Source organism: Carcharhinus amblyrhynchos, chromosome 20, assembly GCF_965287045.1.
Source record: "Carcharhinus amblyrhynchos chromosome 20, sCarAmb.v2.hapA, whole genome shotgun sequence".
Lineage (NCBI taxonomy): Eukaryota > Metazoa > Chordata > Chondrichthyes > Carcharhiniformes > Carcharhinidae > Carcharhinus > Carcharhinus amblyrhynchos.
Window position 1 is genome coordinate 33,264,080 of NC_137343.1, and position 15,900 is coordinate 33,279,979.

The 15,900-nt window shown below is 40.2% G+C and overlaps 1 protein-coding gene across 3 annotated transcripts in view; it reads right to left on the reverse strand.

Annotated features, from left to right (window-relative positions):
* The window catches only part of rbm19 (RNA binding motif protein 19), a 249,000-nt gene that overhangs the window by 220,270 nt on the left and 12,830 nt on the right, over positions 1-15,900 (reverse strand). For all 3 annotated transcript variants that reach the window (XM_080208402.1, XM_080208404.1, XM_080208405.1), the window contains exons 6-11: positions 15,568-15,836; positions 15,035-15,109; positions 14,568-14,646; positions 10,354-10,425; positions 9,990-10,193; positions 6,515-6,645 (exon numbers count right to left, since the gene is read on the reverse strand). In XM_080208402.1, the coding sequence (XP_080064528.1) occupies positions 6,515-6,645; positions 9,990-10,193; positions 10,354-10,425; positions 14,568-14,646; positions 15,035-15,109; positions 15,568-15,836 (830 nt within the window). The remainder of the gene's footprint in view (positions 1-6,514; positions 6,646-9,989; positions 10,194-10,353; positions 10,426-14,567; positions 14,647-15,034; positions 15,110-15,567; positions 15,837-15,900) is intronic.

Here is a 15,900-nt window from a genome sequence, read left to right on the forward strand (position 1 = left end):
GCTAACAGAATATGTACATAAAATATACAGTAAATGGCAGCACCTTTACAAGTACTAATAGGCAGAGGGATTTGGGTGCATGGTACACAGGTCGCTGAAAGTGGCAACGCAAGTGGAAAAGGTAGTCAAGAAGGCATGCTTGCCTTCATTAGCTGGGGTGTTGAGTTTATTGCAGTTTTATAGAACCTTAGTTAGGCTGCACTTGGAATATAGGTGTTCAATTCTGGATGCCACACTTCAGAAGGATGTGGAGGCTTTGGAGAGGGTACAGAAAAGATTTATCAGGATATTGCTATATGAGGAGAGATTGGGTAAACTTGGTTTGTTTTGACTGGAACAACGGAGGTTGAGGGGGTGACCTGATAGATAGGAGCTTGGTACCCGCTGCTAGGAGAGATAAAGTAGATACGATGGTGAGTTTTAAGGGGTGTCTTGACAAATACATGAATAGGATGGGAATAGAGGGATATGGTCCCCAGAAGTGTAGGGGGTATTAGTTCAGTCAGGCAGCATGGTTGGTGCAGGCTTGGAGGGCTGAAAGGCCTGTGCTGTAATTTTCCTTGTTCTTTGAAACCAGATTGTTTATTCAATTTATTCTCCACTGACATCAATTGGAATATTGAATGGGCATAATGGGTGGGCTATGACACATGTCAATCCTGCGATTAGGAGAGCTCAAACCCTTGCTCATCAGCTCTCTAATAACTCAGTTTATTCAACCAAGTTAACCCTCTGAGTCAGGCCTCTCTGCAATAAAGCATGATAATGCTTGATCAAATCATTCTGCAATGCAAATGTAGAGAAAGACCATTCACTGTAAAGAAATTCTTTTGCACTCTACTCTTGGAGATTTCGCTTTCCAATTGATTAAAATCCAGCTGCACTTTATGCAAGGGACCCAAATATCTCTGGATTAAAATAAATTGGTCAATCATGTGAAAATAAAATATGCAATCTAAAATCATGTGAGCATAAATGCTCTTAATAGCTTGTTTTGATTTTCTTAAATGCAGTGATACACTTCCTCAAAATCAGACACATTGCTAATTAAACAAAAACTTTTTTCTTCCATGCCAAAAAGTTTTGGAACGAGTACAATTATTGTTCTCTCCTCCCAAAAAAGTCATGAGGTGGATGACAGAATGATAACATGAAACATATCAGATGTAATGAAATATTATGAACCAGAGGAAGTGGAAATTTGAAAATATTTTTATAAAAGGTCTGTTCTTCAAATTCCAATGAACTGTTTTCATCAGCCAGTTTTTAGTCTTCCAGGCATAATTTCCATTTATAGAATTTTCAGGCTTCATTTTAAAATTTGCTGCATTTGGACTCCTTTTAAAAAAACTATAATTGAAAAAAGATACCTTAGCTATAATTCTCAAAGGTGTAAGCACCTCAGATTAGTGACTGCCACCCTCTGGTGAGTTTGGTGAGTTACATATTTAAATGTGTTCCTTTGAAATTCTGATGTTACATTTTGAACTGTTTTCTTCATTGTTATTCCTTTAAAACTGTTATGCCATATTTCCCCGAGTTCACAATCAAAATTAGGAAGATGGGAAATTGTGTGAGACAGCTCAAAATCCACAACAAATACAGCGTGCGTGTGTGTGTGTGTCGTAAAGAAAGTACATGAATTGTCTTACCACCTTCAAGAAACTGAATACAAATTTAACTTAATGCTTCACTCAGGTAGAAAATTTAAAAATCCCTAGATGTTACTTACCTTTAATATGTACAATACCTCTTAAATAGAAACCACAGAAAGGCTACAGCACAGAAAGAAGCCATTTAGCCCATTGTGTCTGCACGGTCAAAGAAAAAGTGAAAAGAAACAAGCCCACATTTTAATGCCACTTTGCTGTGCCGGGTCCATAGCCTCCAAGTGCAGATCCAGATATCTTCAAAATTAGTTCAGTATTTCAGCCTCAATTATCAATTTGGGGGTGAATTCCAGCCACCCACTGCATTTGGCAAAAAAGTTGCTCCTCATGTCCCTTCTAATCATACTATCAATCACCTTTTATCTAGGCCACCCCAGGGAGGGAGCGGCATAGTGATATTGTCACTGGATTAGTAATCCAGAGGCCCAGGGTAATGCTCTGGGGACCCAGTTTCAAACACCACCACGGCAGATAGTGAAATATGAATTGAATGAAAATCTGGAATTAAAACTTTAATTAGGAAGCCACTTAATTGTCGTTAAAAAACCGTACCTTCTTTCAATGAAGCAAATCTGCAGTGCTTACCTATACATGATTCCAGATCCACTGTAATGTTGGCTTTTAAATGCCTCTTCAAAGCAATGTAAAAAGTCTGACAACACCAGGTTTAAGTCCAACCAATTTATTTGATAGTAGTAGTGAGTGTACTATCAAATAAATCGGTTGGACTTTTTACTGTGTTTACCCCAGTCCAATGCTGGCACATCCACATCATGTCTTCAAAACAACTCAGGGGGTGTGGCAATAGATGCTGGCTCAGCCAGTAATGCCCACATCCCATGAAATAATTTTAAAAATTGACCTCTCAGCTAGGGGAAACAGGTCATCTTATCTGGGTCCCTCAATTACGCCACCCTCAGCCTCCTCTGTTCCAAAGAAAATAACACTAATCGATCCAATCTTTCTTCATAGCTGCAATTTTCAAGTGCTGACAACATTCTTGTAAATCTCCTCCTATAATGCGCTGACCAGAACTGCACACGAAATTCCACTTGTACCCTAACCAGCACTTTATACAGTTCCAGTATTATACCTTTATTGTCCAATAAAGGAAAGATACTTTATCTGAATGCATGAAGCATTCGGAATAAAGTGGATGAGCTGGTGGCGCAGATCAGCACAAATGGATATGATCTGGTGGCCATTACAGAGACGTGGCTGCAAGGTGACAGGGACGGGGAGCTGAATGTCCAGGGGTATCAAGTGTTTAGGAAGTATAGGCAGGAGGGGGGGGGGGGCGGGGAAGCGTAGCTCTGCTGATTAAGGATAGCATCAGGGTGGTAGCAAGGGATGATATAGGAACCAAAGAGCAGAAAGTGAAATCGTTGTGGGTGGAGATTAGGAACAGCAAAGGGAGGAAGACGCTGGTGGGTGTCGTCTATAGGCCCCCGAATAATGATCTGGAGGTGCGGCGGGCTGTTAACGCGCAAATAGGTGCGGCATGCAGGAATGGAACGGCGATAATTATGGGGGATTTCAATTTACATATTGATTGGTCGACCCATGTTGGACGCGGTGGACTCGAGGAGGAGTTCTTGGAATGCTGCCGGGGATAGTTTCCTTGAACAGTGTGTGTTGGAGCCGACGAGGGAGCGAGCTATCTTGGACCTGGTGTTATGTAATGAGGCGGGTAGAATTAGGGACCTTGTGGTGAAGGATCCTCTTGGGGAGAGTGATCATTGTATGGTGGAGTTTCTGGTGCAGATGGAGGAGGAGAAAGTGGGTTCCCGGACACGTGTCCTTTGTTTGAACAGAGGGGAGTACGGTAGGATGAGAGAAGAATTGGCGAATGTTGACTGGGGGAGCGCGTTGGAAGGTAGGTCTGCTGAGGAGCAGTGGAGGATCTTTAAGGAGATCTTTCTTGGTGCTCAGCAGAAATTTATTCCGATGGTTAAAAAGGACCATAGGAGGAGAGGTAATAAGCTGTGGATAATGAAGGAGGTGAAGGAAAGTGTTAAATTAAAAGCAGAGGCGTTTAGAGTAGCTAAGAGTAGTGGGCGAGAAGAGGATTGGGAGAGGTTTAAATGTCAACAAAGATTGACAAAGAAGTTGATAAAGAAGGGTAGGAGAAACTATGAAGCTGGGCTAGCGCTTAATATAAAAAAGGATAGCAAGAGTTTTTATAAATATATAAAAAGGAAGAGGCTGGCTAGGGTGAACATTGGACCCTGAGGATGAGAGGGGAGACTTAGTGGTAGGGGATGGGGAAATGGCTGAGGTCTTGAATAACTTTTTTGTTTCGGTCTTCACGGAGGGGGACGTGAATAATTTGCCAGGTGTTAGCGATGGAAAGGTGGTAGGACTGGAGGGTCTCAATGACATTATTGTTACTAGAGAGGTGGTGCTTGACAGACTGGAGGGACTGATTGTGGACAAGTCCCCAGGACCGGATGGAATGCATCCGAGGGTTCTGAAAGAAATGGCAGAGGTGATAGTGGATGCCTTCGTGGTTATTTTCCAAACGTCGCTGGATTCCGGGGAAGTGCCGGAAGATTGGAAAATGGCTAATGTTACGCTGTTGTTTAAGAAGGGTGGCAGGCGAAAGGCAGGGAATTATAGGCCGGTTAGTTTAACGTCTGTTGTAGGTAAGATGTTAGAATCCGTCATCAAGGAGGAAATAGCAAGGCATCTTGAAGGGAATTGCTTGATAGAGCAGACGCAGCACTGTTTCGTTAAGGGGAAGTCACGTCTGACAAATTTATTGGAGTTCTATGAGGATGTGTCTAGGGCGGTGGATAGAGGAGAGCCGGTCGATGTGGTCTTTCTGGATTTTCAGAAGGCGTTTGACAAGGTACCTCACAAGAGGTTGTTGCAGAAGGTAAGGGGGCATGGAGTTGGGGGTAGGGTGTTAGCGTGGATAGAGGATTGGTTGTCAAATAGGAGGCAGAGAGTGGGGGTTAATGGGTGCTATTCGGATTGGCGGTTGGTGACTAGTGGAGTGCCCCAGGGGTCGGTGCTGGGGCCTCAGCTATTTACCATTTATATAGATGATCTGGAGGAGGGAACCGAGTGTATGGTGCTGAAATTTGCTGATGACACCAAGACTGGTGGAACGGCAAATTGCGCGGAGGGTGTGGAGAGTCTGCAGAAGGATCTAGATAGGCTGGGTGAATGGGCCAGGAACTGGCAAATGGAATTTAATGTTGGCAAGTGCGAGGTGGTCCACTTTAGTAGGAATAATGGTAGGAAGGACTATTACTTACGTGGCGAAAAACTGCAGCAGGCGACGATGCAGAGGGACCTCGGGGTCCTTGTGCACGAGTCGCAAAAACCCAGCCTGCAGGTGCAGCAGGTGGTCAGGAAGGCGAATGGGATGCTGGCCTTCATAGCGAGGGGGATTGAATATAAAAGTAGGGAGGTCTTGCTGCAGCTGTACAGGGCATTGGTGAGGCCGCAGCTGGAGTACTGTGTGCAGTTTTGGTCGCCGCACTTACGCAAGGATATTTTGGCCTTGGAGGGAATGCAGAGGAGGTTTACTAGGCTGATACCGGAGTCGAGGGGGTTGAACTATGAGGAGAGGCTGAATAAACTAGACTTGTACTTGTTAGAGTTTAGAAGAATGAGGGGAGATCTCATTGAGACATATAAGATGATGAATGGGATGGATAGGATAGAGGTGGAGAGACTCTTCCCACTCAGAAAGGACAGTAGGACTAGGGGGCACAGCCTCAAGATAAAGGGGGGGTGGTTTAGAACGGAGTTGAGGAGGAACTTCTTCACTCAAAGGGTGGTGAATCTCTGGAATTCTCTGCCTGTTGAAGTGGTGGAGGCTGCCTCGCTAAATATTTTTAAGACGCGGGTTGATGGGTTTTTGATAAACGAGGGGATTAAGGGTTATGGGGAGAGGACGGGAATGTGGAACTGAGCCACGACAGGTCAGCCATGATCTTATTGAATGACGGGGCAGGCTCAAAGGGTTAGATGGCCTACTCCTGCTCCTATTTCTTATGTTCTTAGTTCTTATATGCTTTCAAAAAGGCATCCTGATCTCCACAGAACACTACACACCCACCCCTGGCTGTTAATCACCTGAAGGGGCAAAGCCCCGAAAGCTAGTGGCCTCTGCTACCAAATAAACCCGTTGCACTTTAACCTGGTGTCGTGAGACTTCTTACTGTGTTTACCCCAGTCCAACGCCGGCATCTCCACATCATTCGTCAACTAAGCCCCACCCCCCCACCACCCGCAAGTGAGCTAAGGGGTTGCCACTACCTCCTTGCCCACTTCAGGCCCACTTCCCATTCCAATCCATGACACACCGGCTCCTCCTCTCATTGTCACACCTCTCATGAGTGCCCCCATGCTCCCCATTCAGCACCCCCGTGGCACTTGCAATCTGGTAGTCCCAAGGGACAGTGCCGAGCCACTACTCAGCCACTTCCCTGAGCACCCTGGAGGGGGTTCAATGGCCTCCAATTGCTCCCTCCCACCACCCCCCACCCCCAGCATGGCCATCATGACTGGTCTCCGTTTGTGGAGGCCAGCAGTAATTCACACCAGAGTCCGTGGTGAACTGCAGGAGCAGGAAAAATCTGGTCCAAGACCCTGCATATTTAAATGATTATTTCAATATATTAATCTGGTTCATGCCATTGCTGAGCATGAACCAGATCACACCAGGGTGCAGGGGTGGTGAGAATCCAAAGGAAGTTCTGACTGGTGCGAACTGTGCAATAGCCCCACAATTCTTCAGACTTGGTATGAATTGCACACAAATGTGCGGGGCCAGAGAATTGCAGCCTGAACGTGAATTAAAATTTTATGTAGAATTACTTAAAACTTACTTGAAACACTTCACCATCTAGTTCAGCAAACGCCTTCACTGCATGTTCAGGCATCATGTAAGTGATGAAGGCAAAGCCTTTTGGTTTCTTGGTCAGACTGTCAATAGGAAAATGAGTCTCTGCTAACGGTCCTGTTAATATTTAAACAGAAAAGCATTGCTCTAAATTAGTATGAAAGACATGACAACTTTTTTTAAAGTAAAAATTGTTGATTTTTCTGATTTTTGTAAGTTAATGTCATAAAATACATTTTCTGTCATCTTTCTAATTTAGAGATGACATATGGTTACCAACATCAGGCAATATCTATAACTGTTGACATGTGATTTATGCATAATCTGTTTCCACATTAATTTCCATCAATACAGAAGTCAATTATAAATGTTTCATTTCAACTATTAACTGTGCAGGCTATTGCAGCAAGGTATAAGCTTTTTGCACCTTGAAGTGGTTTTATCATAATCTCTTCCACTTCAGACTACCTGAAATCAGCACAGCTTTGAAGTCAGTCATTACAGCGTAAGGCCATTCAACCCATCAAATCATGCCAGATGCTTGTAGAGCAATCCATTAAGTGCCATTCACGGAATCTTATCACTATAGACCTGCAAATTTATTTCAAGTGCCCGTCCACTTTTGTTTTGAAATCATTAATCATTTCCTCCTCCACATCTTTGCAGGAGTGTTCCAGGTCATTACTGTTCAATATCTAAGAAAATTCTTCCGCATATTCCCCATGCATCTTTCTCAAAACCTTAAATCTGTGCCCCCCTTTTCCGTGTACCATCAGCAATTGAAAATAACTTTTGCCCAACCTTTCCAAAGCATTTCATAATATTGCATATGTTTATCAAATCTCCTTTCAATCTCTTTTGCTCCAAAGTAAAAAAAACCCAACTTTTCCAATCTAACCTAATAACTAAACTCTTTCACCCGGAACCATTTTGCTGAATCTTCTTTGTACCTTTTCAAGGATGCTCACATCTTTCCTAAAACGTAACTAGAACTTGTTAAATACTCTGTGACCCAAAAGATTTTATAAACGTTCAGCATCACTTCCCTGCTTTTGTACTCAACGCCTCTATTGATGAAATTCAAGAGCCCATATGCTTTGTTAATTACATTTTCAATACGCCCTTCCTCCTTCAAAGATTTATGCATATGGACCCCAAGTTCTCTCTGTCTCAGTGTCCCATTAAGTCCACATTGCCTCTTCCTATCCCTTCGGTTGAAAGACATCAGCTGTTTTGTTGCAATCAGTTATATCATCCTCATTATTTGGTATATCAGTTGTACCATTCTCACTAGGTTTGGTATCAACAAAATTTGAAATTTTACTCTGTATTCCAATAACCATGGGGTGGTCCTACGGCACAGTGGTAGTGCCCCACCCCTGGATCAGAAACTCTGGGTACAAGTTCCACTTCGAATATCAGGGCCCTAGAAGTGAGTTCATAATCTGCCTTAACAGAATGATTCAGTCTGTGAATCCTTCCAGTATGCCTGATGGCAGGATGTAAAAGCAGGAGAGTTTCCTGGTCAGCCAAACCGCAGAAAGCAACGGTAAACCACTGCAGTATTTTGCCAAGCATAATCATGGACCAAGTGGGGCAGCATGCTGGCTCAGAGGTTATCACTGCTGCCTCACAGTGCCAGGAACCCGGGTTCGATTCCGGCCTCGGGTGATGTCTGCATGGAGTTTGCACATTCTGCCCGTGTCTGCATGGGTTTCCTCTGGGTGCTCTGGTTCCCTCCCACATTCCAAAGACGTGTAAGTTAGGTTGATTGGGCACAGTAAAGCACCCCTTAGTGCCAGGGGGACTAGCAGGGTAAATACTTGGGGTTAAGGGATAAAGCCTGGGTGAGATTGTGGTCAGTGAAGATTCAATGGGCCACATGGCCTCCTTTTGCACTGTAGGGATTCTATGATTCTATCCAATGGAAGTCCAGTGATGCCCTCTTAGGACATGGTGCCAAAAGTTGGATTCCTATATCCATGTCATTTATATATATCAAAAAATTAATGGTCCTATCACCATCACTTGGAGATCATAACTGCCAATCATCCTTCAGTATGAAAAACAATTTATCACGACTTGCCACTTTCATCCACAGCAATATTTAAAATCCAAGTTGACACTGACTATCCCCTTCTTCGGGCCTCAATTTCGTTAACCTGCTGTATTTTAAATTCTTCACCAGATGGGAGGGTTGCTGGCCAGACCAGCATTTATTGTCCATCCCTAATTGCCCTTCAGAAGGTGGTGGTGATTCACCTTCTTGAACTGCTGCAGTCCATGTGGTGAAAGTACATGGGGAGGGCATTCCCTGATTTTGGCCATTTAATTGACACTTTGTTAAATGCTTTTAAAAAAAAGCACATAGACGACATCTACTGCATTCTCTTCGTCAACCTTCTCTGTTGCTTCTTCAAAAAAAAATTGACTAGTCAAGCATGATATGCTTTTTACAAATCCAAGCTGGTTTTCCTTAATTAATTCAAAACTAGCCAAGTGACTGGTGAGATTGGTTTTATGATTCTTTCTCAAATCTTTCCCACCATTGATTTTTAACAAATATTTTTTAATAAACATCTTTCCACTTGCACTGCTAGCTTCATTTAATACTTAGAGACTGAGTGCCTCAGCATTGCAAAATAACCAAACATTACCACTGTTTATATCAAGGAGGTGTGAAATAGAATTACGTTCATTACTCAATTTCAGATTCTATTGTCCTGACTCTCCTTCCTAAGAATGTTGATGCCTCCTCTGTAAATAAGGTAGAATTGTGTCATGATGCAACTATGGACCAGGAACTAGAGCACTTAATAACAATTTTGCATTTGCTGGTTATCCAGTTTATCCATTTAACACCAACACACTCCAAAATATCATTCAAGATGGCGAGTGGCAGCAGAAATAAAGTTGCTTTTACTTGTGGCTTTTTGTTTAAATCCAAATTATTTTCTGAACTGGTTTGCCAAAGTGAAATAACATACCATACTGCAACTAAAGAGACATTTCTGAAACATCGTAATCACAGAGAAATTAAACAAAAGGAAATCTGTCAATAATAATAGCTTGCACATTGACACCTACAAACATCTCAAGGGGTGTGATAGTGTGTTTCCATAGGGAAATCAAAACCACGGGGGCACAGTCTCAGGATAAGGTGCCTATCATTTAAGACTGGGGAGGAGGAAGTATTTGACTCAAAGGATTGTGAATTTTTGGAATTGTCTACCTGAGAAGATTGTGAAAGATATATCGTTAAGTACATGTAAATCTGGGATAGTCTGACCTTTGGTCTCTCAGGGAATGAAGGGATATGGGGAATGGACTGGAAAATGGAGTTGAAGCTCAAGATCAGCGGTGATCATATCGAATGGCAGAGCAGGCTCAGTGGTTTGGGGGGTCTAGTCCTGCTCCTATTTCTTGCGTTCTTGAGCACTGGGAGAATATTGGCTCCTTACCATATTTAGAAAATAATTTCTCTAAGTCTTCTTCTGTACAGGTATAAGGTAGGTTTCGAACAAACAACCTTCCCGAATCAGAGAGATCCTCTTCTTCCTCATCTTCTTTCTTTTCCCTTTGTAGCCATTTTTGCTCATCACCTTTCTGATATGGTTTAGTTTTCTGAGCATTATTCTCCCGAAAAAGTTCAATATATCTTCTACCTTTAATCAAAGTAGGAAATATGTTGAGGTTACATTTTAAGTAACATTAACACTATTTTGTACGTAACTTGAATAAATAACATGATAAAATACATTGATTATAGTCAAGGGTTATCTACAAGTCAAGCGTCACTCCCTTACAAATGTCAAAATCCCTTACCCATGTAATCTCTGTTCCTTTTCAACGCCTTTTCAAGGTCACCCTCTGACTCAAAATCAACAAATACATATCCTGCAAAAGAAGCATGCCCCACAATTAGACTAAACTGAATTTATGCTGAATGCGAATAATGAGGAAGGTAGAACTGTCCATGTTTACACTCTTGAATATAACAGTGCAGAACTTAGCAACTTAATTTATATAGAACTCTAATGTGGTTCAAAGTCCCAAGACACTTCAGATGACCATAATTAAGATTCGTAAAAACCAATGCCGAACTAAAGGAAGAGACATCATGGACAGGTGGCCAAAAGCTTTGAAGACGAAGGCTTTAATAAGTGGTTTTAAAGGATGAAAGGTGGAGGGAATTTACTTTTTCCAGTAAATAGCTACTTTCCAGCGAGTTGGTTATCTCCCACATCCCAGTCAATAGATTTTTACTGAATGATCAACCAGAGAAACATAATGGAAAAAGCTTGTCCTTGAACTTCTTCTACTGATACATGAAATCTTTGTCGTAACAATGAAAGATCTATCATGCCATAACCTCACAAAAACACTAGAATTGACAGACTTACAGAACGCGATGGGAACAGATTTAGAGATTTTGCAAAAATGTACAAAGAAAATATTAAATTAAAAGTGGCAAATAATTTAACCATTATGCAAATGAAGAAAAAATTATTCAGATTTTACGTGTATGAAAATAAACATCGCTTCCTTCTGTTTCTTAGATAAATGCATAATGCTGGTTTGTACAAACAACTTTGATCAGGGAGCTGGGTCAATGATCTGACAATAGACTGACCCAAGTGAACAGTGTTTGGTTTGGCGGTGGAAAGGTGGACACAGTGGAGAGAAAACAAAGTGAAAATGTGACCGATATAGTTATTTCACTTGCGGGCAATAAATGCTGGCCTTGCCAATAATGCCCACATCCTGTGAATAAATAAAAAAGAATGAATTTAATTAGTAAAATGTTGCTAACCTATTTGCATGTGCAGATGTTGAGTGAGAATAAGCACAGATTTGGCCATGCTGTCTCCCATAAAAAACAATAATCTAGAGACAGAGAAATAGTTCACAAGTACTAAAGAAAGTTTGATCAATTCAATCCAATGCGGGCTGACACAATGCAGCTATCCCTGTGTTAGATTAAGATAAAGGTAAGAAAATTAGTTAAATGTGGTACATGGAGATGGAACTTACCAAGAAGAAAGTTTGCAAAATCACGTTTTAGACATGGTGCCAAAAAATGGGTTAAAAAGTAATGTAACCAAACAATGTAACAGGGATGGAAAAATGCAAACTTGACAATTGTCTTAATGTGAATTAGAAAGCTGGACTCCGGATTGACCAAGATACCAAAATTGTGTACCATCAGATTTATCTAAAGAGCAGCCAGGAATGCTGAATCAGTTGAGGAATCAGTTGACAGCATGGACAAATTAGGCCAAAGGGCCTGTTTCCATTATATAAGCCTCGATGACTCTGTGAAACGAAGGTGAATACTTATTGAAAGGTGGTGGGGGAGGCAGGGGGTAGTAGTGGAGGAAAAAGGTCGTTAATTTTTTTTTGCTTTGCAGATTCTGAAGTAAAGGCAATTACAAATCATCCAGTACTTATCAGCCAAGCAGTTGGAAAGTTTTTTTGCCAGTTTGAGAATATACCATAGAACAAAGAATAGAGTGGACTATTTTTTTTGCAGGTGTGCAAAAACTACCCTGTGCAAACAGATGATGTTTCAACGGATTGCACAGATAATGAATAGTCCCTTGAATGGTCTTTTTGTTTAGGAGAGGACATAATTGCATTAGAAGTTGTTGAGAAAGTTCACTCAACTGATTCCTTGGATGAGGTGTTATTTATGAGGAAAGGTTTGACCTATATCTTGGTGAAAGAATTTTAGATAATGAGTTTAGCTGAAAGAGAAGCGATCTTATTGAAGCATATAAGATCCTGAAGAGGTTTTCTGTGGACACTGAAAGGATTTTTTTCTTTGGGAGCGGGTAGGCCAGAACTTGGGGACATAAGGGGTCTTCCATGTAAGATGGAGATGAGAAGATATCATTTCCACCAGAGGGTCAGGTGTCTGTGGCACTCTCTTTCCCAGAGAAGTGGTGGAAGCAGGATCATTGAATATTTTTAAGGTTACTGGTAAATTAATTCACGTTAGTCAAGAATCTAAAGGTAACAAGGATAGGCAGGCTGGTGATGTTAAGGTCACAATCTTATTGAATAGCAGTGCACGCTCAAGGGGTTAATTCATGCACCTAATTCATATGTGTGTATTTCAAAGATATAGATCTAGGGAAGACTGTGTGGAGACATGAGGAGAAACTTTAAAGAAGATATTGTAACTGGAATTAGACAAGATTTAAGTACATATGAATGGAGGGTGCAATCGTTGCAGACTGCAGATGAAAATGAAACGGTCAACAATGTTAAAGGCAACAAAGAAATTGAGAAAGATGAAGGATTGTCTTACAGGACGGCAACCGATGGCAGCACCAGGATGCTGTGATGAAAAGTGGAGTGAAAGAACTTGAGCAGCAAGTGTCAAGAAATTATTATTTTCTTTAAAATTCTTTCACAGGATGTGAGCATCGTTGGGAAGGCCAGCATTTATTGCCCATCCCCAGTTGCCCTTGTGATGGTGGTGGTGAGGCAACAGTTGTCTATGATTCCAGGAGAGAATACTGATTTGGATAATGCATCAGAAAATGAAAATACTGTAAGCAAGGACTAGACTGGAGGGAAGCAAGCATCATGTGACTGACGCACTTCACACTGCCACAAGAATAAGGTAAAATTGTAGAGAGTAAGCAGATGGTTTTAATTTATTTGGCTTGCTTGATGAAAAATGACTACTGTATTGGCAAGACACCAAGAAGTTATGTGCTGCTTATGTGATGATATTGTGCCTTTAAGAAATATATTTATATCATGTTTCATGCAAAGGGCAATTTTTTTTTGCAAGGACTCAATCTGTCTGAAAAAAGTATGTAACTCCATACTGAGATTGCAGGATAACTCATTTTAGCTAATAGTGTGTTTGTCTTAAACAAAGTTAATGCATTTGTGTTTACTTGGTTTCTCCCTTCGGGTTTTAGAGTGGTGTTTTGATTAGGTTGATTGACAGAGAGTCATGTGCTTAATGGAAGCTTTCAGGGAAAAACAGTTTCTTTTTCATTTTAAAATGACAAGCAATTCCTGCTTGGTCCTTAAGTAAGCAAGATGCGTTTTTCTCTCTCTCTCTGAAAGTTGTCTTGAAAGCTAGTGGCAACCTAGTACAATCACGTAAGCCTGTGTTTTACTAACTGATTTCAAAGAGGGATTTAAGTCTTTATGGGGAATATTGTTTGAATTGGAACTCATAGGGATAAGTTAGCAGTCAAGAATTGTACCTTGTCAAGTTTATGTATTAATTGTTAAATGTTAAGCGAATACATTTGTTAAACTGTGTTAAACAAAGTTTATTTTGACAAAAGATTCCCAGTGTGTCAGTAGAATCGTGCCTTGGGTGAAACATTATATCCTTACATTAATGCCAAAACAGCAAATTGTTGGGGTCTAATCTGACTTCATAGTATGCCTTGGGGTTTCTGATCCATACTCAAATACTTAAAATTTCCACATGCACACAGATGCACATGTTCAATGGGCAGATCATTAATGATGCATAAAATTAGCAAGTATACAAGCAATGACAGGTAAGGCTAGTGAAAATTCCAGTTCTTTAATCTAAAAACATATGCAACATTAATTGATTGCAATTTTAACCCTAATTCCATATAAAATGGAATATCATTCAAGTTTAAAATTCAGTAATTATTTTTGCCCAATTACTGTAAAGTAGGGTTTGTTTCACGGTCACCATGCTATTCGGTGAATTTAATTAATGGAAAGTTATTTCTCTGGAGATCAACAGAAAATTGTTATTAATTGTTATTAACATACATTCCACGATACAGAGTAAAATCAACAAAATAATTTGCCATTTTCTCATCATACAATAAATTACTTTCAAGTGAAAGATAATTGCTGGGTACCATTTCACAAAAAATAGTGAAAGATTGAAGATTTCTAATGATGTAAAAAATGGAATTCAATATAAAATGAGTATTTCTTGTTTGAGAGACTGATTAAAAAAATGCAACATTACTCCTCAAAACAAAACATATTATAGAAGTACATTTGAATTGGTTACAAACCTGTTGCATTGCCATTGGCATTTCTGACAATTCGGACAGCCACAGGCTTTGTCGGAACAAAGAACTCTCTTACTTGTTTCTGGAGAAAGATCAGTACATCACATGAATGTATAGACAAACTCAATCCTTGTATATACAGGACTGATAGCCTGTGTTTCACTTAAATTTTCAGGTAATTTAAAATTTCCAACTTTTATCAAAATGAAAAAGGGCTGTTTCTTCCCACACTCAACAGGTCATAAAAATATTTTATTCGTATGTGAGCAGTAAACATTACAGGCTTCAGCAAGCTGTTTCTTTTAAACAGATTAAAAATCTGTTCACATAATTTGTAAATATGTCAACACTGCCATGAAACAAAATTTGCATACATTTTTATTTGCCTTTTTTCAGCACTGCAGGCGTTTGTTCACATAAGGAATTAAGCAGGACTGTGGTAGAAAACTCAAATCATATATGATTGGTACCTCTTTCACACTGAAGGGGGCCCCTCGCAATTTCAAAGTATACAGAGTTGTAGGTTCATTTTGGCGGGTTTGTTTCTGAAAAGAAATAAGTATCAGAGTCAACAGTGAGAAAGCTATTAATAATGTTGCACCTTATTTTTTCACGTTTGTTTGGAAGTTGGGGTCAAACATATAATGCAAATTTATTCTGTTAAAGTTAACCAAATAATACAGAATGTTTAGTTCGATAAATAAATACCTAAAATTGAGAAAAATTTGTAACAAATTTCTTTAAAATGCACAGTTAAAACAACTAAATAAATCCAAGATTCACCTAATCAGTACACTTATTGAGATATTTATAATTATGCAAATACCAAGGTGAAGTTTTTTAAATAATGCATTATATTTTGACACACACCAGATGCGATCCAAATTTGGAACAAGGATGTTGGACACCGTGTCAGTATTCCTGAACAAAAATAAGCTACACTGAAAAATAATATTTTGACATCATTAAAAAAATTAACAACACAATGAAAAAAGTTACGGACCTCCAGTTCTTTTTTCTTCTTCAACACTGGTGTTGGTGTTGATCTCTCTGGTTTGCCATCTTGCTTTTTTTCTCCACTTTCACAACTACTATCTGTATGTAATAGTACACTTCCGTCAGTGGATGGCTTTAGTTCATTTTCTTCATCAGCTGCAGATTCATCATCACTTTCAGAATTGCCTTCAGCCTTCACTACTTTTGACCTTAAGTAATCCATATCAGATATTTCATTTTTCAATGCAACGTTTTTGTTTGTTTGTTGTTGTTTGCCTGGAAAAAGAAAGATACTTCAAAAACAGGTCAAATTCTCCAACCTCATCCACAGCTGGGACTC